Source organism: Mirounga leonina, unplaced genomic scaffold (genome assembly GCF_011800145.1).
Source record: "Mirounga leonina isolate KUSES-001 unplaced genomic scaffold, KU_Mleo_1.0 Mir_460, whole genome shotgun sequence".
Lineage (NCBI taxonomy): Eukaryota > Metazoa > Chordata > Mammalia > Carnivora > Phocidae > Mirounga > Mirounga leonina.
In genome coordinates this window covers 320,543-341,819 of record NW_023270765.1, presented here as the reverse complement: position 1 = coordinate 341,819, position 21,277 = coordinate 320,543, and the positions used below count along the sequence as shown (strand labels likewise).

Here is a 21,277-nt window from a genome sequence, read left to right as displayed (position 1 = left end):
AGGTCTGGGTTCCGCCCTAAAGCCCTTTCCCGGCCGCCACTGCTTGTGATTTTTTGCCCAGCCCCAAATTCAGATTTCAGAATTTTTCAGGCTGTTCAAGGACACCGCGGGTATCAGCCCGCCGGGTTCACAGTCTCTGGCAGTCCGAGCTGAGGGTCTCTTCTTGGGCTCGCTGACCATAAGCTGCTTCCTGGCTCCAATGCTCGGGCCCTCTACTGTTTCAGGAATCTCCTTCTGCTCTGTGGTCCCTCGTAACCCGAGACCACCTAGAATTCTGCCCTTTCATTTCCAGAGCCGCTTTCAGAGAGGGATGTCTCTTACTGGAGCAGACAACTAAGATTTCCGATTTTGCGCTCCGGGGTTATATCACTTTCCAGGAGCCAGTTTATGGAGGCTCCCTCCCCCTTCTGTTTATCTTCTGATATCTCCCCACAGTTTCACGACTCTGCACAGTTTACCTTGCCAAAGGCAGTCACTTTTCTGCTTGTAAAGATCCAGATATATATTCTTACATCTCAGGCTGATTTTGTGGGTGTTCAAAATGGTTTGATAGATATTCAGGGGACCAGTTGAAAAGGGGTCCCCTTCTCCTCCACCACCTTGCCTTCCTCCTCCAATAGCTATCAGGACAATAAGTTCTTTATGCTGAATTCTAAAGTATAGGCTATTCATAATATTTAACTATTGAGATTTCTGTCCTTTATGTTTATTCCTGTTGCCCTAAATGTTACCATTTACCATCAGACAGAACCTGCCCATGACAATTCCTGAGAGACAGAATCAAATATCTTCCCACACTTTCCAGTGAGAAGGAAATGTGCCTCCTGGGGGAAGGAGGAAGGATACGGATCCAGAACAAGAAGAACTGAAATATAACATGTTCATACTCCAGTGTTTTTCAGTAAGGAGGAAGCCTTAACTATATCACCCTGTGATTGACACTGCCTTGCATGCTTCTGTGTGTGGGGAGAGGGGAGCATTTCGGGCATGGCTGGAGGGGCATGATGCTCTCCCATGAGACACACAGGCTTCCTGAGACCAGACGTGGCACTGACTACCACAAAAGCTTCTGGGCGCACAGTCTTAGTGGACTAGGAGACTTAACATCATCTGGAGTGTGAGAGGTTGTAAGGTAAGGGGAAGGAGCAGAGAAAGTCAGGGAATGGCTTACCAGAAGGAACAAGCATCTAGTTTTTCCCTCAAATGTTATGATTACAGGTACATGGCACAATGGATGTCTTAAGAAAAGAGAGCTGTAGAAGACAGTGGATTACAGTGTGAATGTGGATAGCCAAGCCTGAAGCATTTTTCAGTGCTGACCACGACTTTAGTCAGCTGCTTTCTCCTTTTCTGAAGAGTATAACTTACTCAGTTTATCAGTATTCTTGTCACAAGATTCCTGTGAGTTGTTCTAAATTAATTATTGCACAGGAAATATCTGTTACTGCTGGGGAAAGAAATACCTGGATTCTCCTGTACACCTTAGTCCAATCAAATGATAAAATAGTTGCTGCTGCATCATGTTAAGGTGTCACCTTGTTGTCAGGTCCTCGGTGCAACGACTGTGTGGAAATTGTGGAAAGCAAGGGGTAACCATCTCTATAATCTGTAATGAGCCATTTACATAAATGGTATTTCCTATTAAGACATTTCAGAAGTGAAAATTTCATAATAGTGAGGATTAATATTTACTGTTTCTTATAGTGTTTCAGATACAATGTCTAATGATGTATAACATGTTTTCCTTTGGTTGATAGGAAAAAAAAGAAACATTTTGTTATGAAAACAGAGATTCATAAGAGGCTGAGTCAGTCAAGCAACATTTCTAATTATGTGGAGATGACCCAAAATGAATCACTTGTGCTGGGTTATTTCCAAACCATAATGACATACGGAGTGCTTGTCTTGGCTCTTAGGGCTGGGCAAGGCAGCACATGAAGCTGAGCCATTAAAATTGCCTTATTTCCCTCCTGTCTCTCTCATATATCCAACTGACACTGAAAGTCCACCTCAATATGTAAACCTTCAGAATCCCGCCAGTGTTCAAGGGCCAGTTAATCTTTATTACATTGAATAGGAATCTACAAATAGAATTTCTCCTTGGGCATGAAACTTCTATATCTTCAGATTATATGACAGTGCCATTTGCTTGATCATGGACTCTTAATATGTTACTTTTATAGACTGATAATAATGTATTTATATATAATTTTTTTATATAATATATTTATATATAATAAGATACAGAATATATTTATTTTGTATATAATATAACAATACAGACTGACAATAATAGAGACTATTCATGCAGTGTCCTATAAATTCATTAACATGATGTTTGGAAAGACAAGAGGTTTTGATGCTGATAAATTTCATTTTAAGGCCATTTCTTACCTTTTCCTCATGGTTTGCCTCTCTGCATTTTTAACTCAAAACAACACAGCAAGAAAGATACGAAGTGCTTCATCATCCTTCCTTTACATGGAAGTGATGAATCAGAAACTTTAAGTCAAGAAAATGTGTCAGGTGAGAGACAGAAGCAATGTTCAAACCCAGTGGTTCTATTGGCTTGATGATCTTTCTGCAGATGCCTGGCACCTGCTTTGAGTATCTCACTCTTTCCATAGCAGTGATTAAAATAAAATATTCTTGGTATGTACACAAAGCTGGTCTCTACTACATGAACCTCAGGGTCCCCAGACTAAGGTCAGTGGAGAGCAACTCCTGAAAACAATAAGAATTATAATTTTATTTTTTATTATTTATTTATTTATTTATTTGAGAGAGAGAGAGAGAAACAGCATGAGAGGGGATAGGGTCAGAGGGAGAAGCAGGCTCCCCGCTGAGCCGGGAGCCCGATGCGGGACTCGATCCCAGGACTCCGGGATCATGACCTGAGCCGAAGGCAGTCGCTTAACCAACTGAGCCACCCAGGCACCCAGAAGTATAATTTTAAAAATCAAATTTTACCTGTTTCAGTATCAAGCCAAGTGACAGCGAGGGAGAAGAAAATCTGACTACTGTAGAGTCAGGATGTTTCAGAAAATATTTTGGGTAAAAAAAAAAAAAAGATAAGTAACCATGATCTGTTTTCTTTTCTTCAGCCTTCCCTGAATTGTCTTACTTCATGGGAACTAAACATATTAAAATTAAATACAATGCAAGGAAAATGTTGACAAATGCTTTAATATATGTATAAATGCATTATAATAGAATACTTGACATGTGAGCAACTTTTCCAATAGTCACATGCATTGGGACTCCCTGTCATTACACAGAGTTGTTATTTCATATTTCCCAGTTTTGAATTGGCCCATTTGTGCCCATTCTTAACTTTGGGCACTTTTGCATAGCTCGTGGATATCCAAAGCAGTAAATTAAAATGATCCATAACACAACCATTTTTTCCCAGGACATAATGTTCAGGTAACAGTTTTATGTGTCTATGTGTGTATGTATGAATGTATGTATGTATTTTCTCCTGTTCTCTCCATCATAGCAGGTGCATAAAACATGAAGAAGGGATGAAGATCGGGAGGGATGATTAGGGATAGTGATAAAAAACTCCACAAGAGGGAGTATATGAAGGTAAATCTGTGGTGACATACACATGGACGCAGGCATGACTATGACCAATACTTACTGAGTATTGAACCACTTTTCTAAGTGCTTTTATGGGAATTAACTCACTTAATCCTCATAGCAACCCCATTAAGGACATACCACTATCACCTCCTTTAATAAGTGGGAAAATTGAGGAAACGAATAGTTTAAGTAAATGTTAACTTTGACCCATCATTAGATGGCTGTATTAAGATTTGAACCCAGATAGAATATCTCCAAAATACACTTAATTCCTATGCTACTCAGTGTGGATTTGAATGTGTGTGCTTTGTGTGTGGATGTACAGATGGATGTGTATATGCAAAAATATACATTTTTATACATATGTTTTTGTGAATGCACCTAATATATTTGTCTATTCATAGTAACTTGGAACCTCAAAAAGCATACTTTTGTGTCGTATATACTGGCATCAAATATAACTGTGGAATAAACAGTGGTGCGTCCTAAACAAATGTAGTGTAAACATGGTCTCAAGTTATGCTAATGAACAGATAGCGTCCAGAGCAATGGACGTGCAACCTCCTCGTTCTTCTGCCCTTTTCATGGCAATTGTTTAGAATCTTGTTTGATGACATTTCAAAAGAACAAGCCAAACAGCAGTACACCCCCCCAAAAGAACGAAGAATGTTTTGTCAGGAACTCATAGGTATTAGGTTGAGAGACAAATAACTCACATTTGGGACATTTGAGGGAGATGAGCTTTATCATAATTAACTTCAGAAAATAGACTCAGCACCCATGGGCAGATGTTCAGGCAGCCGGAGTAATGCTTAGCTTTCCGGCATTTCCTCATTACAGGAGAACCTATTCACTGGTAAATAAATTGGGTATAATGGTAAGTAAAGGTAGAGAAATACAATTCTGCTCTCTGTGTCTGTGTCTGGGCTATGCTTAGGAAGAAATGAGCAATTGATTGTCCTTGGAGTGGTGTGAGTGCTCTCATGGAGGTTACTGAGTGGTGGGAATACATGGAGGAGTGTGCCCCTGCCTAGTATGGGGGCGAGGCAGAGCAGAAGTGGGGAAGAAGTTTCCAGAGAGGAGAAGACAGCATCCTGCAATCTGAGCACACTGGGCAGTTTACTGGGTGGACAGTCAAGGAGGCAGATGTAAAGGCCCTGCAAGACAATGAGCAGAAAGAGAAGGAAATCCATGCAAGCAAGGCACACACTAAAGGCTGTTAGTGTGTGTGTGTAGTTGGATATACTGTGACATGAGGTCCTTTGGTTAAGGGGTAAGATCAAAGTTTCTATCAATAGGAAGTGAGCCTATTCATGGATTTGCATGAATTACATGAATACATTTGAATTTTAACTTGAAGGCAGTGGTAATTTCCATATAGCAAAGAACCCTACGATGGGGAAAGACTGTCAGATGAGAAGTATTAAAGGTAAAGAAGTTTGTCACCTTGAGCAGTGAATTCAGCATGCAGTGTTCACATGGTGTGAGTGGGTGTGAGGATCCTCACATCTGGGCTCCTGCTGCTCTGAGCCCCAAACCCCCTTCCAACACCCAGTCCCCAGGACGCACTCTGGCTTTAATGCTCTGCATTACAGCAATTCTTTATACATTGAACAACCATTTAATTTCTGATTTCTTTCACTAAATAAGTTCCATTTGGGAAGAAATGCTGTTTGTTTTTCTTTTTTTCATTGTTAAATCTCAGACCTGAAGTAGTAAGTGCAGAATACTCTGTACTCAAAAAACCCTTGCTGAATGAATGTGTGAAGAACTCAGTGATAACAGAAACAGGAAGAAAAGGACAGATGTGAGAGGACCTTTGTCTGGCAGTATTTGACGACTGATTTAATGGAAGAAATGAAGACAGAATTAAGATGAAGTTAATTTTTTTTCAATTCTATGCTTGGTGACTAGGTGTATTTTTGAATGAATCAACTGGCATTGTGAACACAGAACAGGATTTGGTTTGTAAAGGTGTGAGGACAAGTGCAATTTCCAAACTTTTTGAATTTTAGAATTGCTGTTAAGAAATATAACTCTGACTTACTAGAGCTCATTAAAAGCAACATAGAGATTTGCATTTATAGCTGAACAACACTTTCCTTGCCGTCCTCTCCCCCAGGTCATGAATCTCAGCTGTTCCCTGTGGCAGGACAACAGCCTGTCTGTCAAGCATTTTGCATTTGCCAAGTTCTCTGAGGTCACTGAACAGTGTTTCCTTTTATTCACCCCTATCCTACTCATGTTTTTAGCATCCCTCACAGGCAATGCCCTCATAGCCCTTGCCTTCTGGACCAACTCGGGCCTCCACATGCCCATGTACTTCTTCCTGGCCAACCTGTCTCTCTTGGAGATTGGCTACACCTGCTCAGTCATACCCACGATGCTGCAGAGCCTTGTGAGTGAGGCCCGGGGAATCTCCCGGGAGGGGTGTGCTATGCAGATGTTTTTCTTCACATTTTTTGGTATCAGTGAGTGCTGTCTTTTGGCAGCCATGGCTTTTGACCGCTACATGGCCATATGCTCCCCACTCCATTATGCAACTCGAATGAGCCGTGGGGTGTGTGCCCAGTTGGCACTGGTTTCCTGGGGAGTGGGTTGCATGGTAGGCTTGGGCCAGACCAACTATATTTTCTCCTTGAACTTCTGTGGCCCTTGTGAAATAGACCACTTCTTCTGTGACCTCCCCGCTATCCTCGCTCTTGCCTGTGGTGATACATCCCATAATGAGGCTGCGGTCTTTGTTGCAGCCATTCTTTGCATTTCCAGCCCATTTTTACTAATCGTTGCTTCCTATGGCAGAATCCTAGCTGCTGTGCTGATCATGCCCTCACCGGAAGGCCGCCATAAAGCTCTTTCCACCTGTTCTTCCCACCTGCTTGTAGTGACGCTCTTCTACGGCTCTGGGTCTGTCACCTACTTGAGACCCAAGGCCAACCATTCACCAGGAATGGATAAACTCTTAGCTCTGTTCTACACAGTGGTGACATCCATGCTCAATCCCATCATCTACAGTTTACGGAACAAGGAGATCAAGGCAGCTCTCCAGAGAATCCTGGAGAAAAAAGTTTTGACTTGTGGGTAGATCCTAGAGGACCATGCAAATCTGCTCTTTGAAAAGATGCACACTCAACCCAAGAGTAAAGAAAAAAACAAAGTCAATGTTCTCTGCAACCTATTTTGTAAGAACCTTTTTAAATAATAGTAACTATAATTTTGGAGACACCTCTCTACTCACAGTCAAACTTCTGATTGATAAATTCTGGAAGGAAGTTGGCTACCAAAGAATTTTAATTTCTGAGTCCAACACTAGACAGTTTTCCAAAATATGTCAGTCTAGGCTTACTGTTTAGATTGTCAGATTATATCTCAGAAGTCTGGACAATTCTTATTCTATACTCTTAGGCATTTTCTAGGCCTTGAGGGTCACATCTGACTCTGCCCTGGTCTCTGGGGGAAATGTTCCCACATATGTCTGTCCCACATGACTCTCAATTTCCAAAAACTCCATGAAGCACATTATTTCCTTCCATAAAAAATGTTTTAAACACTTCAACCTTGGGCGCCTGGGTGGCTCAGTTGGTTAAGCGACTGCCTTCGGCTCAGGTCATGATCCTGGAGTCCCTGGATCGAGTCCCGCATCAGGCTCCCTGCTTGGCAGGGGGTCTGCTTCTCCCTCTGACCCTCCCCCCTCTCATGTGCTCTCTCTCATTCTCTCTCTCTCAAATAAATAAATAAAATCTTTAAAAAAAAAAACACTTCAACCTTAATTAGAATTAATTCTTTCGGTGAGTTGCATGTACTATAAAAATATATAAACATGCCAAAAAAAGTAGACACATGTCTGAGGTATTTGTTGCAGAATATTAAAAGAAAAAAGTGGGAAATTGTTATCAAGAGTCTCCATGGTGATAAAGAGGGCACATTCTGCATGGAGCACTGGGTGTTACACGCAGACAATGAATCATGGAACACTTCATCTAAAACTAGTGATGTAATGTATGGTGATTAACATAACATAATGAAAAAAAAAAAGAGTCTCCATGGTGAAAATGTTTTTAAAAAGAAAATCAGGGGCACCTGGGTGGCTCAGTCATTAAGTGTTCCCCTTCGGCTCAGGTCATGATCCCAGGGCCCTGGGATTGAGCCCTGCATCAGGCTCCCTGCTCAGCAGGAAGCCTGCTTCTCCCTCTCCCACTCCTCCTGCTTGTATTCCCTCTCTCACTGCCTCTCTCTCTCTGACAAATAAATAAATAAAATCTTTAAAAAAAAGAAAAGAAAAAGAAAACCATATTTAAATTCAAGGAGAAAAGGAGAAAAATGAACTAAAAATAATTAACATAAGTAATTTTAAAGATTGTTATGTAATTTACACAATTTGCATATGTGCAAATGAATTCTGACTCCATGTGTTTGAAAATCATCCACACACTTGCTCTGAAGAGAAATAAGCTGTAGGCATCTGGAGAGACATTGCCTGGGATGTGAGCACCTAGTTCTCAGGGAAGTGCTGTGATGTATGAGGGGTTGGTAACTACTCATGTAGTAGCTGTAATAAGACAGAGCAGAGGTCTGTGACTTAATCACTGTGTACGATGAATAGTCCTGGGTGTGATGGAGAGCCTGGTCCCCTAGTTAGCAATGCTGTATTGTACCCTTGATGAGTGCTGAGACAGTAGCTCTCAAGTGTTCTCACCACACACACAAGCACTGTGAGGTGAGGGGTGTGTTAATAACTTGATTGTGCTAATCACTTCACAATACAATGTGTATCAAATCATCACATTATTTACCTTAAAGTCATGCAGTTTTACTTGAGATATAAATCTCAATTAGCTGGAAAAGATCAAAGAATGTGATAATTCTATCAGAGGATAATAGTGATGATCACCAAGATGTGTTTTGCTAGATATCCCTACTTTATAAAAACTGCCCAACTCATTCAAACACCTAATTTATGTATAATATAAATATTAAAATATTTAATTGTGGCCATTCTTATTAAAACAAATATAATACATGCTTTTCAGAGCCAATGGATAAAATATATAAAAATATAAAAAATGAGGGGGGAAAAGATGGTGGAGGAGTAGGGGCCCTATTCCAACCGGTCCCCTGAATTGAGCTGGATATCTACCAGACTGCTCTGAACACTCATGAAATCAGCCTGAGATGTAAGAAGATAGGAGCTGGAGTTCTACAAACAATATCCTAGGCAGTTGGTTTCGAGGTACAAAGTGGGAAACAGTGATTCTGCAGGCAGGTATCAGAGGATAAACAGAAGGGAGCCTGGCCATGGGGATCCTACACTGCCGGTGAGCCATAGCCTTCTATGCTAGGGATGGGGCACAGGCTCGCATACAGGTAGCGGCAGGAAAAGGACTTTAGGGCAGTCCTCCAGAGGGAAACCCAGAGCAGCAGGGCCACACCTGCGAACTGGGGGAAACTGGCGGTTTTAGAAACACAAAGGGGGAAGACGTGCCCCAACCTGGATGCAAGGACTGGGAGTGCTGTTGAGGGGTGCACAACCCAGGATGTTGCAGTTTATAGCAGCACAGACAGAAACGGAGATAGTGTGGCCTGGAGAGCTCACTGAAGAACAGACTGCAATCTCTCTGCTCTAAGGCAGAGGGCTGGAAACAGTCTCTTCTGCTCTGACTCTCAGAAGAGACACGGAAAGCCACCAGGGAAAGCTGCCAGAGAACAAAAGCCCCCCAAAACCGGTTTTCACTGAGCCTATCCCCCACCACAGGGGTCAGGGCAACTCTGCCCAAACAGGGTTGCCTGAGTAACAGCACAGCAGGCACCCGACACCCGCCCCCCCCAGAAGACAGAATGGGAGAACAAGAGGCCAACAACCCTAAGGTCCCTAGAAAATGGGTGCATCTTGCTTGGGTTCTGGTCAATAAATTGGACTCTATACATTTCCTCAACCACCCATCAACAGAATGACTAGGAGGACGAACTCCCAAAATAGGAAAGACACAGAGATTATGATTTATGCCACAGATTTACAAATGGATTCAGATATAACCAAGATGTCGGAGATGGAATTTAGGCTAGCAATTGTGAAGATAATAGCTAGAATGGAGAAATCAATTAATGGCAACATAGAGTCTCTAAGGGCAGAAATGAAAGGTGAATTGACAGAACTTAAAAATGCTGTCAATGAGATCCAATCTAATCTAGATAATCTAACAGCTAGAGTAAATGAGGCAGAAGAACGAATCAGTGACCTGGAAGACCATTTAATAGATAAAAAGGGAAAAGAGGAGGCCAGGGAAAAACAACTCAGAATCCATGAAAGTAGAATCAGAAAAATAAGTGACACCATGAAACGTTCCAATGTCAGAATTAATGGAATCCCTGAGGGGGTGGAGAGAGAGAGAGAACTAGAAGATATATTTGAGTAATCGTAGCTGAGAACTTCCCTAATCTGGGGAATGAACCAAACATTCATGTCCTAGAGGCAGAGAGAACCCCTCCCAAGATCAAGGAAAACAGGCCAACACCCCGGCATGTAATAGTAAAACTCGCAAATCTTAGAACCAAGGAAACCATCTTAAGGGCAGTTAGGGGGAAGAGATTCCTTACAGAATGGGAGAGAGAGGAACATCAGAATAATATCAGACCTATCTGTTTAGTAAGCCAAAAGGCCTGGCAAGCCAGAAAGGACTGGCAAGACATATTCAGGGTACTAAATGAGAAGAACATGCAGCCAAGAATACTTTATCCAGCAAGGCTATCAGTTAGAATGGATGGAGAGATGCAGAGCTTCCAAGACCAGCACAAACAAAGAATATGTGACCACTAAGCTGGTCCTGCAAGAAATATTAAGGGGGGTTCTATAAAAGGAGAAAGACACCAAGAGTGATATACAACAGAAATTTACAGGGACAATCTATAAAAACAACGTATTCACAGGCAACATGATGACAATAAATTCATATCTTTCAATAATCACTCTCAATGTGAATGGTCTAAATACTCCCATAAAATGGCACAGGGTTGCAGATTGGATAAAAAGACAGGACCCATCCATATGCTGCCTACAAGAGACTCATTTTGAACCTAAAGATACATCCAGACTGAAAGTGAAGGGCTGAAGATCCATCTTCCATGCCAGTGGACCTCAAAAGAAAGCTGGGGTGGAAATTCTTACATCAGACAAATCAGATTTTAAACAAAAGACTGTAGTTAGAGACACAGAAGGACACTATATCATTCTTAAAGGGTCTATCCAACAAGAAAATCTAACAATTGTAAATATCTATGCCCCCAACATGGGACCAGCCATCTACATAAGCCAACTATTAACCAGAATAAAGAGTCATACTGATACCAATACATTAATTGTAGGAGACCTCAATACTCCACTCTCAGCAATAGACAGATCACCTAAGCAGAAAATCAACAAAGAAACAAGAGCTTTGAATGACACACTGGACCAGATGGACCCCATAGATATATACAGAACATTCCACCCTAAAACAACAGAATACTCATTCTTCTCGAGCACACATGGAACTTTCTCCAGAATAGACCACATACTGGGTCACAAATCAGGTCTCAACCACTACCAAAAGGTTGAGATTATTCCCTGCACATTCTCAGACCATAATGCTTTAAAACTGGAACTTAATCACAAGAAAAAATTTGGCAGAAATTTAAACACTTGGAAGCTAAAGACCACTCTGCTCAAGAATGCTTGTGTCGGGGCGCCTGGGTGGCGCAGACGGTTAAGCGTCTGCCTTCGGCTCAGGTCATGATCCCAGGGTCCTGGGATCGAGTCCTGCATTGGGCTCCCTGCTCCTTGGGAGCCTGCTTCTCCCTCTGCTTCTCTCTTTCTCTCTCTCTCTCATGAATAAATAAATAAAATCTTAAAAAAAAAATGCTTGGGTCAACCAAGAAATCAAAGAAGACCTTAAACAATTCATGGAAATCAATGAGAAAGAAAACACATCGGTCCAAAACCTATGGGATACTGCAAAGGTGGTCCTAAAGGGGAAATACATAGCCATCCAAGCCTCACTCAAAAAAATAGAAAAACCCCAAATTCACCAACTAACTCTACACCTTAAAGAATGAGAGTAAAAGCAACAAACGATGCCTAAGCCACGCATTAGAAGAGAAATAATTAAGATTAGAGCAGAGATCAATGAATTAGAAACCAGAAACACAGTAGATCAGATCAACAAAGGTAGAAGCTGGTTCTTTGAAAGAATTAATAAGATTGATAAACCACTGGCCAGACATATCCAAAAGAAAAGAGAAAGGACCCAAATGAATAAAATTATGAATGGAAGGGGAGAGATCATGACTAACACCAAGGAAATAGAAACAATTATTAGAAATTATTATCAACAACTCTATGCCAATAAACTGAGCAATCTGGATGAAATGGAGGCCTTCCTGGAAACCTATAAGCTGCCAAGACTGAAACAGGACGAAATTGACAACCTGAATAGGCCAATAACCAGAATGAGATTGAAGCAATGATTAAAAACCTCCCCAAAAACAAGAGTCCAGGGCCTGATGGATGCCATGGGGAATTCTACCAAACATTCAAAGAAGAAATAATACCTATTCTACTGAAGCTGTTTCAAAAAACAGAAACAGAAGGAAAACTTCCAAACTCATTCTATGAGGCCAGCATTACCTTAATCCCCAAACAGGCAAAGACCCCATCAAAAAGGAGAATTTCAGAATGATATTCCTGATGATGGATTCCACCATTCTCAAGAAAATCCTAGCTAATAGGATCCAACACTACATTAAAAGGATCATCCCCCACAACCAAGTGGGATTTATCCCCGGGATGCAAGTGTGGTTCAACATTCGCAAATCAATCAATGTGATAGAACACATTAATAAGATGAGAGAGAAGAACCATATGGTCCTCTCAATTGATGCAGAAAAAGCATCTGACAAAATACAGTATCCTTTCCTGAGTAAAACTCTCCAGAGTATAGGGATAGAGGGAACATTCCTCAAGCTCATAAAATCCATCTACGAAAAACCCACAGCGAATATCTTCCTCAATGGGGAAAAGCTGAGAGCCTTTCCCTTAAGATCAGGAACACGTCAAGGGTGCCCACACTCACCACTGTTGTTCAACATAGTACTAGAAGTCCTAGCAACTGCAATCAGACAACAAAAAGAAATAAAATGTATTCAAATTGGCAAAGAAGAAGTGAAACTCTCTCTTTTCGCAGACGACATGATACTTTATGTGGAAAACCCAAAAGACTCCACCCCCAAATTACTAGAACTCATACAGCAATTCAGTAATGTGGCAGGATACAAAATCAGTGCACAGAAATCAGTTGCTTTCTTATACACTAACAATGCAACTGTAGAAAGAGAAATTAGAGAAACGATTCCATTTACAACAGCACCAAAAACCATAAGATACCTCAGAATAAACCTAACCAAAGAGGTAAAGGATCTATACTCTAGGAACTACAGAACACTCATGAAAGAACTGGAAGAAGACACAAAAAGATGGAAAAACACTCCATGCTCATGGATCAGAAGAATAAACATTGTTAAAATGTCTATGCTGCCCAGAGCAATCTATACCTTCAATGCCATCCCGATCAAAATTCCAATGACATTATTCAAAGTGCTGGAACAAGCAATCCTAAAATTTGTATGGAATCAGAAAAGACCCTGATTCACCAAGCATATGTTGAAAAAGAAAAACAAAGCTGATGGATGTTGCCCGATTTCAAGCTATATTACAAAGCCATGATCACCAAGACAGCATGGTACTGGCACAAAAACAGACATACAGACCAATGGAACAGAATAGAGAGCCCAGTTATGGACCCTCAACTCTGTGGTCAAATAATCTTCGACAAAGCAGGAAAAAATATGCAATGGAAAAAAGACAGTTTCTTCAATAAATGGTGCTGGGAAAATTGGACAGCCACATGCAGAAGAATGAAACTCAATCACTCTCTAACACCATACACAAAGATAAACTCAAAATGGATGAAAGACCTCAATGTGAGACAGGAATCCATCCAAATCCTAGAGGAGAACATAGGCAGTAACCTCTTTGACATCGCCCACAGCAACTTCTTTCAAGATACATCTCCAAAGCCTAGTGAAACAAAAGCAAAAATGAACTTTTGGGACTTCATCAAGATAAAAAGCTTCTGCACAGCAAAGGAAACAGTCAACAAAACAAAGACACAACCCACAGAATGGGAGAAGATATTTGCAAATGACACTACAGATAAAGGGCTGGTATCCAAGATCTATAAAAAACTTCTCAAACTCAACACCCAAAAAACAAATAATCAAGTCAAGAAATGGGCAAAAAAGACGTGAACAGACACTTCTCTGAAGAAGACATACAAATGGCTAACAGACAGATGAACAAATGTTTATCATCATTAGCCATCAGGGAAATTCAAATCATAACCATACTGAGATACCACCTTACACCAGTTAGAATGGCAAAAATTGACAGGGCAAGAAACTACAAATATTGGAGAGATTGTGGAGAAAGGGGAACCCTCTTACACTGTTGGTGGGAATGCTAGTTGTTACAGCTACTTTGGAAACAGTGTGGAAGTGCCTCAAAAAATTAAAAATAGAGCTACCCTATGACCCAGCAATTGCATTCCTGGGTATTTACCCCAAAGACACAGATGTAGTGAAAAGAAGGGCCATATGCACCCCAATGTTCACAGCAGCAATGTCCGCAATAGCCAAACTGTGGAAAGAGCCGAGACGCCCTTCAATAGATGAATGGATAAAGAAGATGTGGTCCATATATACAATATTACACAGCTATCAGAAAGGATGAATATCCACCATTTGCATTGACATGGATGGGACTGGAGGAGATTATGCTAAGTGAAATAAGCAGAGAAAGTCAATTATCATATGGTTTCACTTATTTGTGGAACATAAAGAATAGCATGGAGGACATTAGGAGAAGGAAGGGAAAAATGAAGGGTGGGAAATCAGAGGTAGAGACGAACCATGAGAGACTATGGACTCTGAGAAACAAACTGAGGGTTTTAGAGGGTAGGGTGGAGGGGGGATTGGTTAGCCGGGTGATGGGTATTAAGGAGGGCACATACTGCATGGAGCACTGGGTGTTATATGAAAACAATGAAGTGTGGATCACTACATCAAAAACTAATGATGTATTATTGCACTACTGGGTATTTACCCCAAAGATACAAAAGTAGGGATCCGAAGGGGTACGTGCACCCCGATATTTATAGCAGCAATGTCCACAATAGCCAAACTGTGGAAAGAGCCAAGATGTCCATCGACAGATGAATGGATAAAGAAGATGTGGTATATATATACAATGGAATATTATGCAGCCATCAAAAGGAATGAGATCTTGCCATTTGCAACGACGTGGATGGAACTGGAGGGTATTATGTTGAGTGAAATAAGTCAAAAAGAGAAAGACATGTATCATATGATCTCACTGATATGAGGAATTCTTAATCGCAGGAATCAAACTGAGTGTTGTTGGAGTGGGGGTTGGGGTGGGAGGGATGGGGGGACTGGGTGATAGACACTGGGGAGGGTATGTGCTGTGGTAAGCGCTGTGAATTGTGCAAGACTGTTGAATCTCAGATCTGTACCTCTGAAACAAATAATGCAATATATGTTAAGAAAAAAAAAGAAGAAGAAGAAGAAGGTAGCGGGAGGGGAAGAATGAAGCGGGGGAAATCGGAGGGGTAGACGAACCATGAGAGACGATGGACTCTGAAAAACAAACAGGGTTCTGGGGGGGGGGATGGGAGGATGGGTTAGCCTGGTGGTGGGTATTGAGGAGGGCACATTCTGCATGGAGCACTGGGTGTTGTGCACAAACAATGAATCATGGAACACTTCATCTAAAACTAATGATGTAATGTATGGGGATTAACATAAGAATAAAAAATAAATAAATAAAAATAAATAAATAAAAAATAAAAAAATAAAAAAACTAATGATGTATTGTATGGTGACTAACATAACATAATAAAATAAAAAATATATATATATATATAAATTAAAATTTAATTCATTTCTATTCCTTCCATGCAGGAATAACCAATGTACATATTTGGTTTATTTTATTTTAGCCTTTTGCTTTCTGCTTACTACATACACACACACACACACACACATGCACTCAAGTCCCTTCTCATGACAGATTATGTTGTCAAAACATATATATTATTTTGAAAGCAGTTCAAAATATATTTTAAAAATCAAAAACTAATAATGTACTATATGTTGGTTAATTGAACATAATAATAATTTTAAAAAGTACCAAAAATGCAACTTCTCGAATATTTAGTGTTTGTTTTAAATATCTACCTTGTCATGAATTAACTTATCATCCATATTTTTGTTATTAAATACTGCTGAATGTTAATAATAGTGAGAAATTCTTTGCTAACTTCGATCCTCAAACCCTCTACCCTTTGGTTTCAAAGAGGCTTTGAAGTGCATTCTCTTCAGCACCAGCTCTGACAGCAGCACCAACCATAGGATAACCACCATTCACTGGATTCTGAATATATAAAAGGGCAGCTCAAGCTCCTTCAATGTTTGACCTTAAAAGCCACCCATGTACTATTGTTCTCATTCTACACATGTGGAGACCAAGGAACAGAGGCTGGAGCTTCTCACCCCCAGGAGTCAGCAAGGACCAGCATCGGCCACAAATTCCAGAAAGTTTATTCCGTTAATTCTGATTCCCTGCGTCCTCTTTCCCCAGGATAAATAAGAGTGAAAAGATCAGAGACTGTCTCTGCTGGGAAGGGACAGCCTTGGTGTCCAGGCTTCTTCCTAACGTGTGAGACTTTTTTGAAGGGGTGATTTTCTTTTTCTTTTTTGAAAGCCTCTCCTTTGGTTTTAATCAGCATATGCAATGTAAACAGTAACTTCTGATTTCTATTTAAGAGTAATCCCAAAGAAAACCTAAATACATTTACCTACTATCCTCAGAGTACACACATAAACTGTTTACCTCTTGTTTACATAAAAATCCAGTCACCAGCATGTTGTCTTAGAGCAAAATTCTCAAACAAATAGATTTTTAGAATGTGCTAAAAAGTTTGATTCAATAATGGATGAACCGGCAGAAGATCAAAGCCAGGTGGCCCAGGGCTGAACAATAAGGAAATATAGGCAGAGAGAGAGAGAGAGTTTGAAAAGGAATTTATTAATTTTGTAAGTCTTAGAGTTATTTTCTATACCACGTTACAAAATTATAACATATCATCAGCCTCTCTAGGTCTGCCTGTCTCTTTACAGAACGGACAACCAGGGCTTGGTTTGCCAATTGTCAGCAGAGGGCCAAATCTGACCTGCTGCCTGTTTGTGTAAGTAAGGTTTAATTGAAGCCCAACCAGCCCCTCATTGACATACTGCCTAGGGGCTGCTTTCCTGCTGTGCCTGCAGAGTTTAGTGCTTGCTACAGAGATCTCAGCCACTAGGTGCCTGCCCCTTACAGGAAACCTCCACATGTAACAAACATACCAAGGACATGCACGGTGTGGAAATTTTTGGATCCTGATTTGAACAAACCAAAGATAAAAAGACATCTTTAAGACAGTTAAAATATAAACATGGGCTGATGGATTATAATAAGGAAATATTGTTCATTTTCATTCTAAATTATTTACATTTGCAATGATACGATACCTGTGATTTACTTTTTTTTTTTTAAGTTACAGCAAAAAAACTGTGGGAGGAAATATTTGAAACAAAATCGGCGTGATGTTGATAATTGTTAATTTACTTGCTGTGTCCCTGGGTTTATCTTACCTTCTTCTACCTCTGTTTACTATGCTTGAAATGTTCACACATAAAGAACAGTCATACTTTGTCCATCATGTGTTACTGATTTTATCTTGATTTCATTTTTCTCAGATAAAATGCTTCTATGCATTTAACTTTTGAAATGTGTTCAGACTTGCTTTGTTATTCACTATGTGGTCAGCCTGTTGTGGATGTTCTGTGTATGCTTGAAAAATGATCATGTGTGCTTGTTAGCTGTAGTCTTCTCTCTGTATTTATGAGGTGAATTTTGCTGTGTTGTTCATACTTCCTGCATACTCCCTCACTCATGTGTGTGTCCTTTCTACCAGTGATTCATCCAACTCCAGCTGTGGATTTCTCTAGTGCCTTTGCTATTTGTCTGATTTTGCTTCATATTTTGAAGCTATGTTACAGGATGTTACAGGGTGTATGTAAGTCCAGGAGTATTATAACTTCCAAGTTGATTAAATATGCTATCAGGATAAGACTTCCTCTTTATTCCTGGTAATAGTTCTCCCCTTAAACTCTCCTTCATCTGGTATTAGCATGACTGTGCGGGCTTTCTTTTGGCCACCGTCTAGGGTATGTCTTTTTTGTATCCTTTACACTCATCCCCAAATGTAGTTTTTATCTTAGTCTCCAAAAAAATGTACTATGAAAATGTTTGTGTTTATTTGGACAGTTTAAGCCATTTATGTTTATATAATTTATAATAAAATTTATACACATACTTTAATATAATTTATGTAATTGCTGGAGTTGATAGCTACTATTTTTCTATGTGATTTCTACTTGTCTGATTTATTGCTTGCCTCTTCTTCTATTGCAGTTATATTTTTATAATTAATTAGTTTTATGATACTTTCCTCACCTACATGCTTGTTAACAATACATTAGTGGGGCACCTGGGTGGCTCAGTTGGTTAAGCGACTGCCTTCAGCTCAGGTCATGATCCCAGGGTCCTGGGATCGAGTCCCACATCGGATTCCTGGCTCGGCAGGAAGCCTGCTTCTCCCTCTCCCACTCCCCCTGCTTGTGTTCCTGCTCTCGCTGTCTCTGTCTCTGTCAAATAAATAAATAAAATCTTTAAAAAAACAAAAAACAAAAAACAAAAAAAACAATACATTCGTGTATTATTCTTCTAGTGGCTATCTTAGACATTCCAAGATACATCTTTGATCTGTGATAGGCTGAAGTAAGTTAGTGCTTTTACCAATAAATTTGTTTTCTCCATTAAGTGATTCTGGCTGATTTCCAGTCTATGCTGTTAAATGAAAAAAAAAAACAACCCCTAGGATAGACAGGGCCAAATCTTTCAGACCTACCAGGTGAAAATGACACCAATGATTTTAAAGGATTTTTCTAAGATTATATTCACCGATCACATAGAGTAAAATAAGAAATCAATAACAATATAAGAGCACCCGAAAAAGAGATATCATTCACAAAATCACAGTCAAACATCCCATGAGTTTGGATTCTACAGACCACATTCCTAAATAATTTCAAGTTACAGAATCAATAGAAATTAAATTTACAAAGCATTTATAACTAAACTTTCACAAAAATACATAATGTATGGCTTGCAACAGTACTTAAAGGGTGTTTATTGATTTAAATGCAGAAAAATTTTGCATTCTCAATTAATTTTTGTAGTTTTTAATGGGCACACCTTTTCACAGAAGGATTCCATGGGTAGTTACCAACCACACAGGATCACTAGTATGAAAGTTCATAAAAACTAGCATATAACCACAAGAATGTTTATTGCAAATAAAAAATTTGAAACAATATAAATATTCTTAACTAAATACAATGAAATACATGCATATAATTAATCTCAATACTTCTATGAATAGCTCTTAAAGAAACCAGTGTAGGTGATGAATAGAGTTTAATATTATTTCTGTAAATTTACAAACACCAATATTTATATATTTTTTTCTTTAAAATATTTTTAAATGTTTTTGGAAAAGTACAAAGAAACTGATAATCATACCTCTAGGTATAACTGCTAAAATGTAGAAAATATATGGAAAATAATAAAATTTTTCATCTTAGCGTGGACATAAGGATATCATTTTTATTAGTTTTTTTCATTTATTGCCTACTTGAAAATATAAGATTTTAAATGATTTGGATAATGGATTTGGATTATGTCTAAGCAGGCTCCAGAATTAAAGCCATGCTGTGAAAAAGCAAAGAAATTGAAAAGATGATTGTCTTATATATACAAATACATGACAGACAATACCTGTAATAGGTAAATTGAAAGATACATCTAGTGAGCAAGGATCTGAGAGAGAAGGTGTACAGAATTGGAGACATAAAGATTAGTTAGAATTTTCATACAGGAACAGCAAGACACGCTTATGATTAATATTCATTCTTTTCCTACGAAGCCAATAATGACTGACTTGATAGCGGCATTAAGGAGAACTTCTGTGATCTCCTGGGGCACCTGGGTGGCTCAGTCGTTAAGTGTCTGCCTTTGGCTCAGGTCATGATCCCAGGGTCCTGGGATTGAGCCCAGCGTCAGGCTCCCTGCTCCGTGGGAAGCCTGCTTCTCTTTCTCCTGCTCCCCCTGCTTGTGTTCCCTCTCTCGCTGTGTCTCTCTCTGTCAAATATATAAATAAAATCTTTAAAAAAAAGAAAAAAAGGAGGGGCGCCTGGGTGGCTCAGTTGGTTAAGCGACTGCCTTCGGCTCAGGTCATGATCCTGGAGTCCCAGGATCAAGTCCCGCATCGGGCTCCCTGCTCAGCAGGGAGTCTGCTTCTCCCTCTGACCCTCCCCCCTCTCATGTGCTCTCTCTCTGTCTCTCAAATAAATAAATAAAATCTTAAAAAAAAAAAAAGAAAAGAAAAAACACGAATTCGGCCATCGAATGTAATCCACTGACATTTCATAAAATAATTGTGTAAAATTCATCAGTGTCCTTTAAACTATTAGTTTGCACAGATTAGGAAATATAAACATTTGTCCCTCTGAATGGTCAGTTCTGGGGTTTCCAAATGACTGTGGTAGATGGATTACCTGTGGGGTCCAGGTATTTTTTTACAAGTAAAAAACAAATAAAAATCTCCAATGAAAATTTCTGATTTTCTCTTAAATACATTGACTAGAAAATAAAAACATATTTCTTAGCGCCCTCAGCCCTTATACCTGATCTCACGCAATCATTACATAATTTAGTTTAAAGGGAATAAGCTGTTTATTTTCCTCGGCACCTGGGGCAACAATCAGTTGCATTTTGAACTTTTGTTGAGAGGAGACCATTATCAACCCTTCTTCCAGAATTGTAACAAAAGGAGGAAGCTGATACTGGTAGTCTCAGTGTTTAGCATTTGTTTCCCTGGCCAAGTACTTTGGTGCTAAAATCAAACCCTGAATACCCTGATGCCCCCAAAATGACCATGGCTTTAGCTGCTGGGCTTCCTTGCCTGTACAGTAAGGAGGGAAAGTTGGGGCTGCTGTGTGTCTATGACAAAGACAGTGGGTGAGTGGCCTCACGTCACGATGCTTTCCTGGGGCATTTCTGTTCCAAGAATAACCATTATTTTCCAAGGAGACTCCCACTGAAACAAACTCTGCTTTCACATTTCTCTTAACCAAGATGCTGATGAGGGGATTTACATCTGCAAAGAGAAGGAGGTAGGCATTTTTCCATGGCTAAAAATATAGTAAATGTTGGGCCACATGCACACCTGATTCTGTTCACTGCTAAAGGGAACCAGCTCTGGATTCCCTCCACTTATAAAATAAATTTCCTTTATTTTTTCCATACATGAGAAAAAAATCCCCACCTTCTAGAAGAATGACCATCCAGCTGTAGCAGCTGTTGGTGGTTGTGAAGAAAAGTTCAATCCCTATCACAGATCTGGGACAGGCTCTGGAGAAA

At 39.8% G+C, this 21,277-nt stretch overlaps 1 protein-coding gene across 1 annotated transcript; it reads left to right on the top strand.

Moving 5' to 3' along the window:
- The first annotated feature begins 5,476 nt into the window (after positions 1-5,476).
- Positions 5,477-7,043, top strand: LOC117999708 (olfactory receptor 10C1-like). Its single transcript, XM_034989050.1, has one exon. It carries the CDS (start codon positions 5,711-5,713, stop codon positions 6,668-6,670), a length of 960 nt encoding a protein of 319 aa, XP_034844941.1. The 5' UTR covers positions 5,477-5,710; the 3' UTR covers positions 6,671-7,043.
- The last annotated feature ends 14,234 nt before the right edge of the window (positions 7,044-21,277 follow it).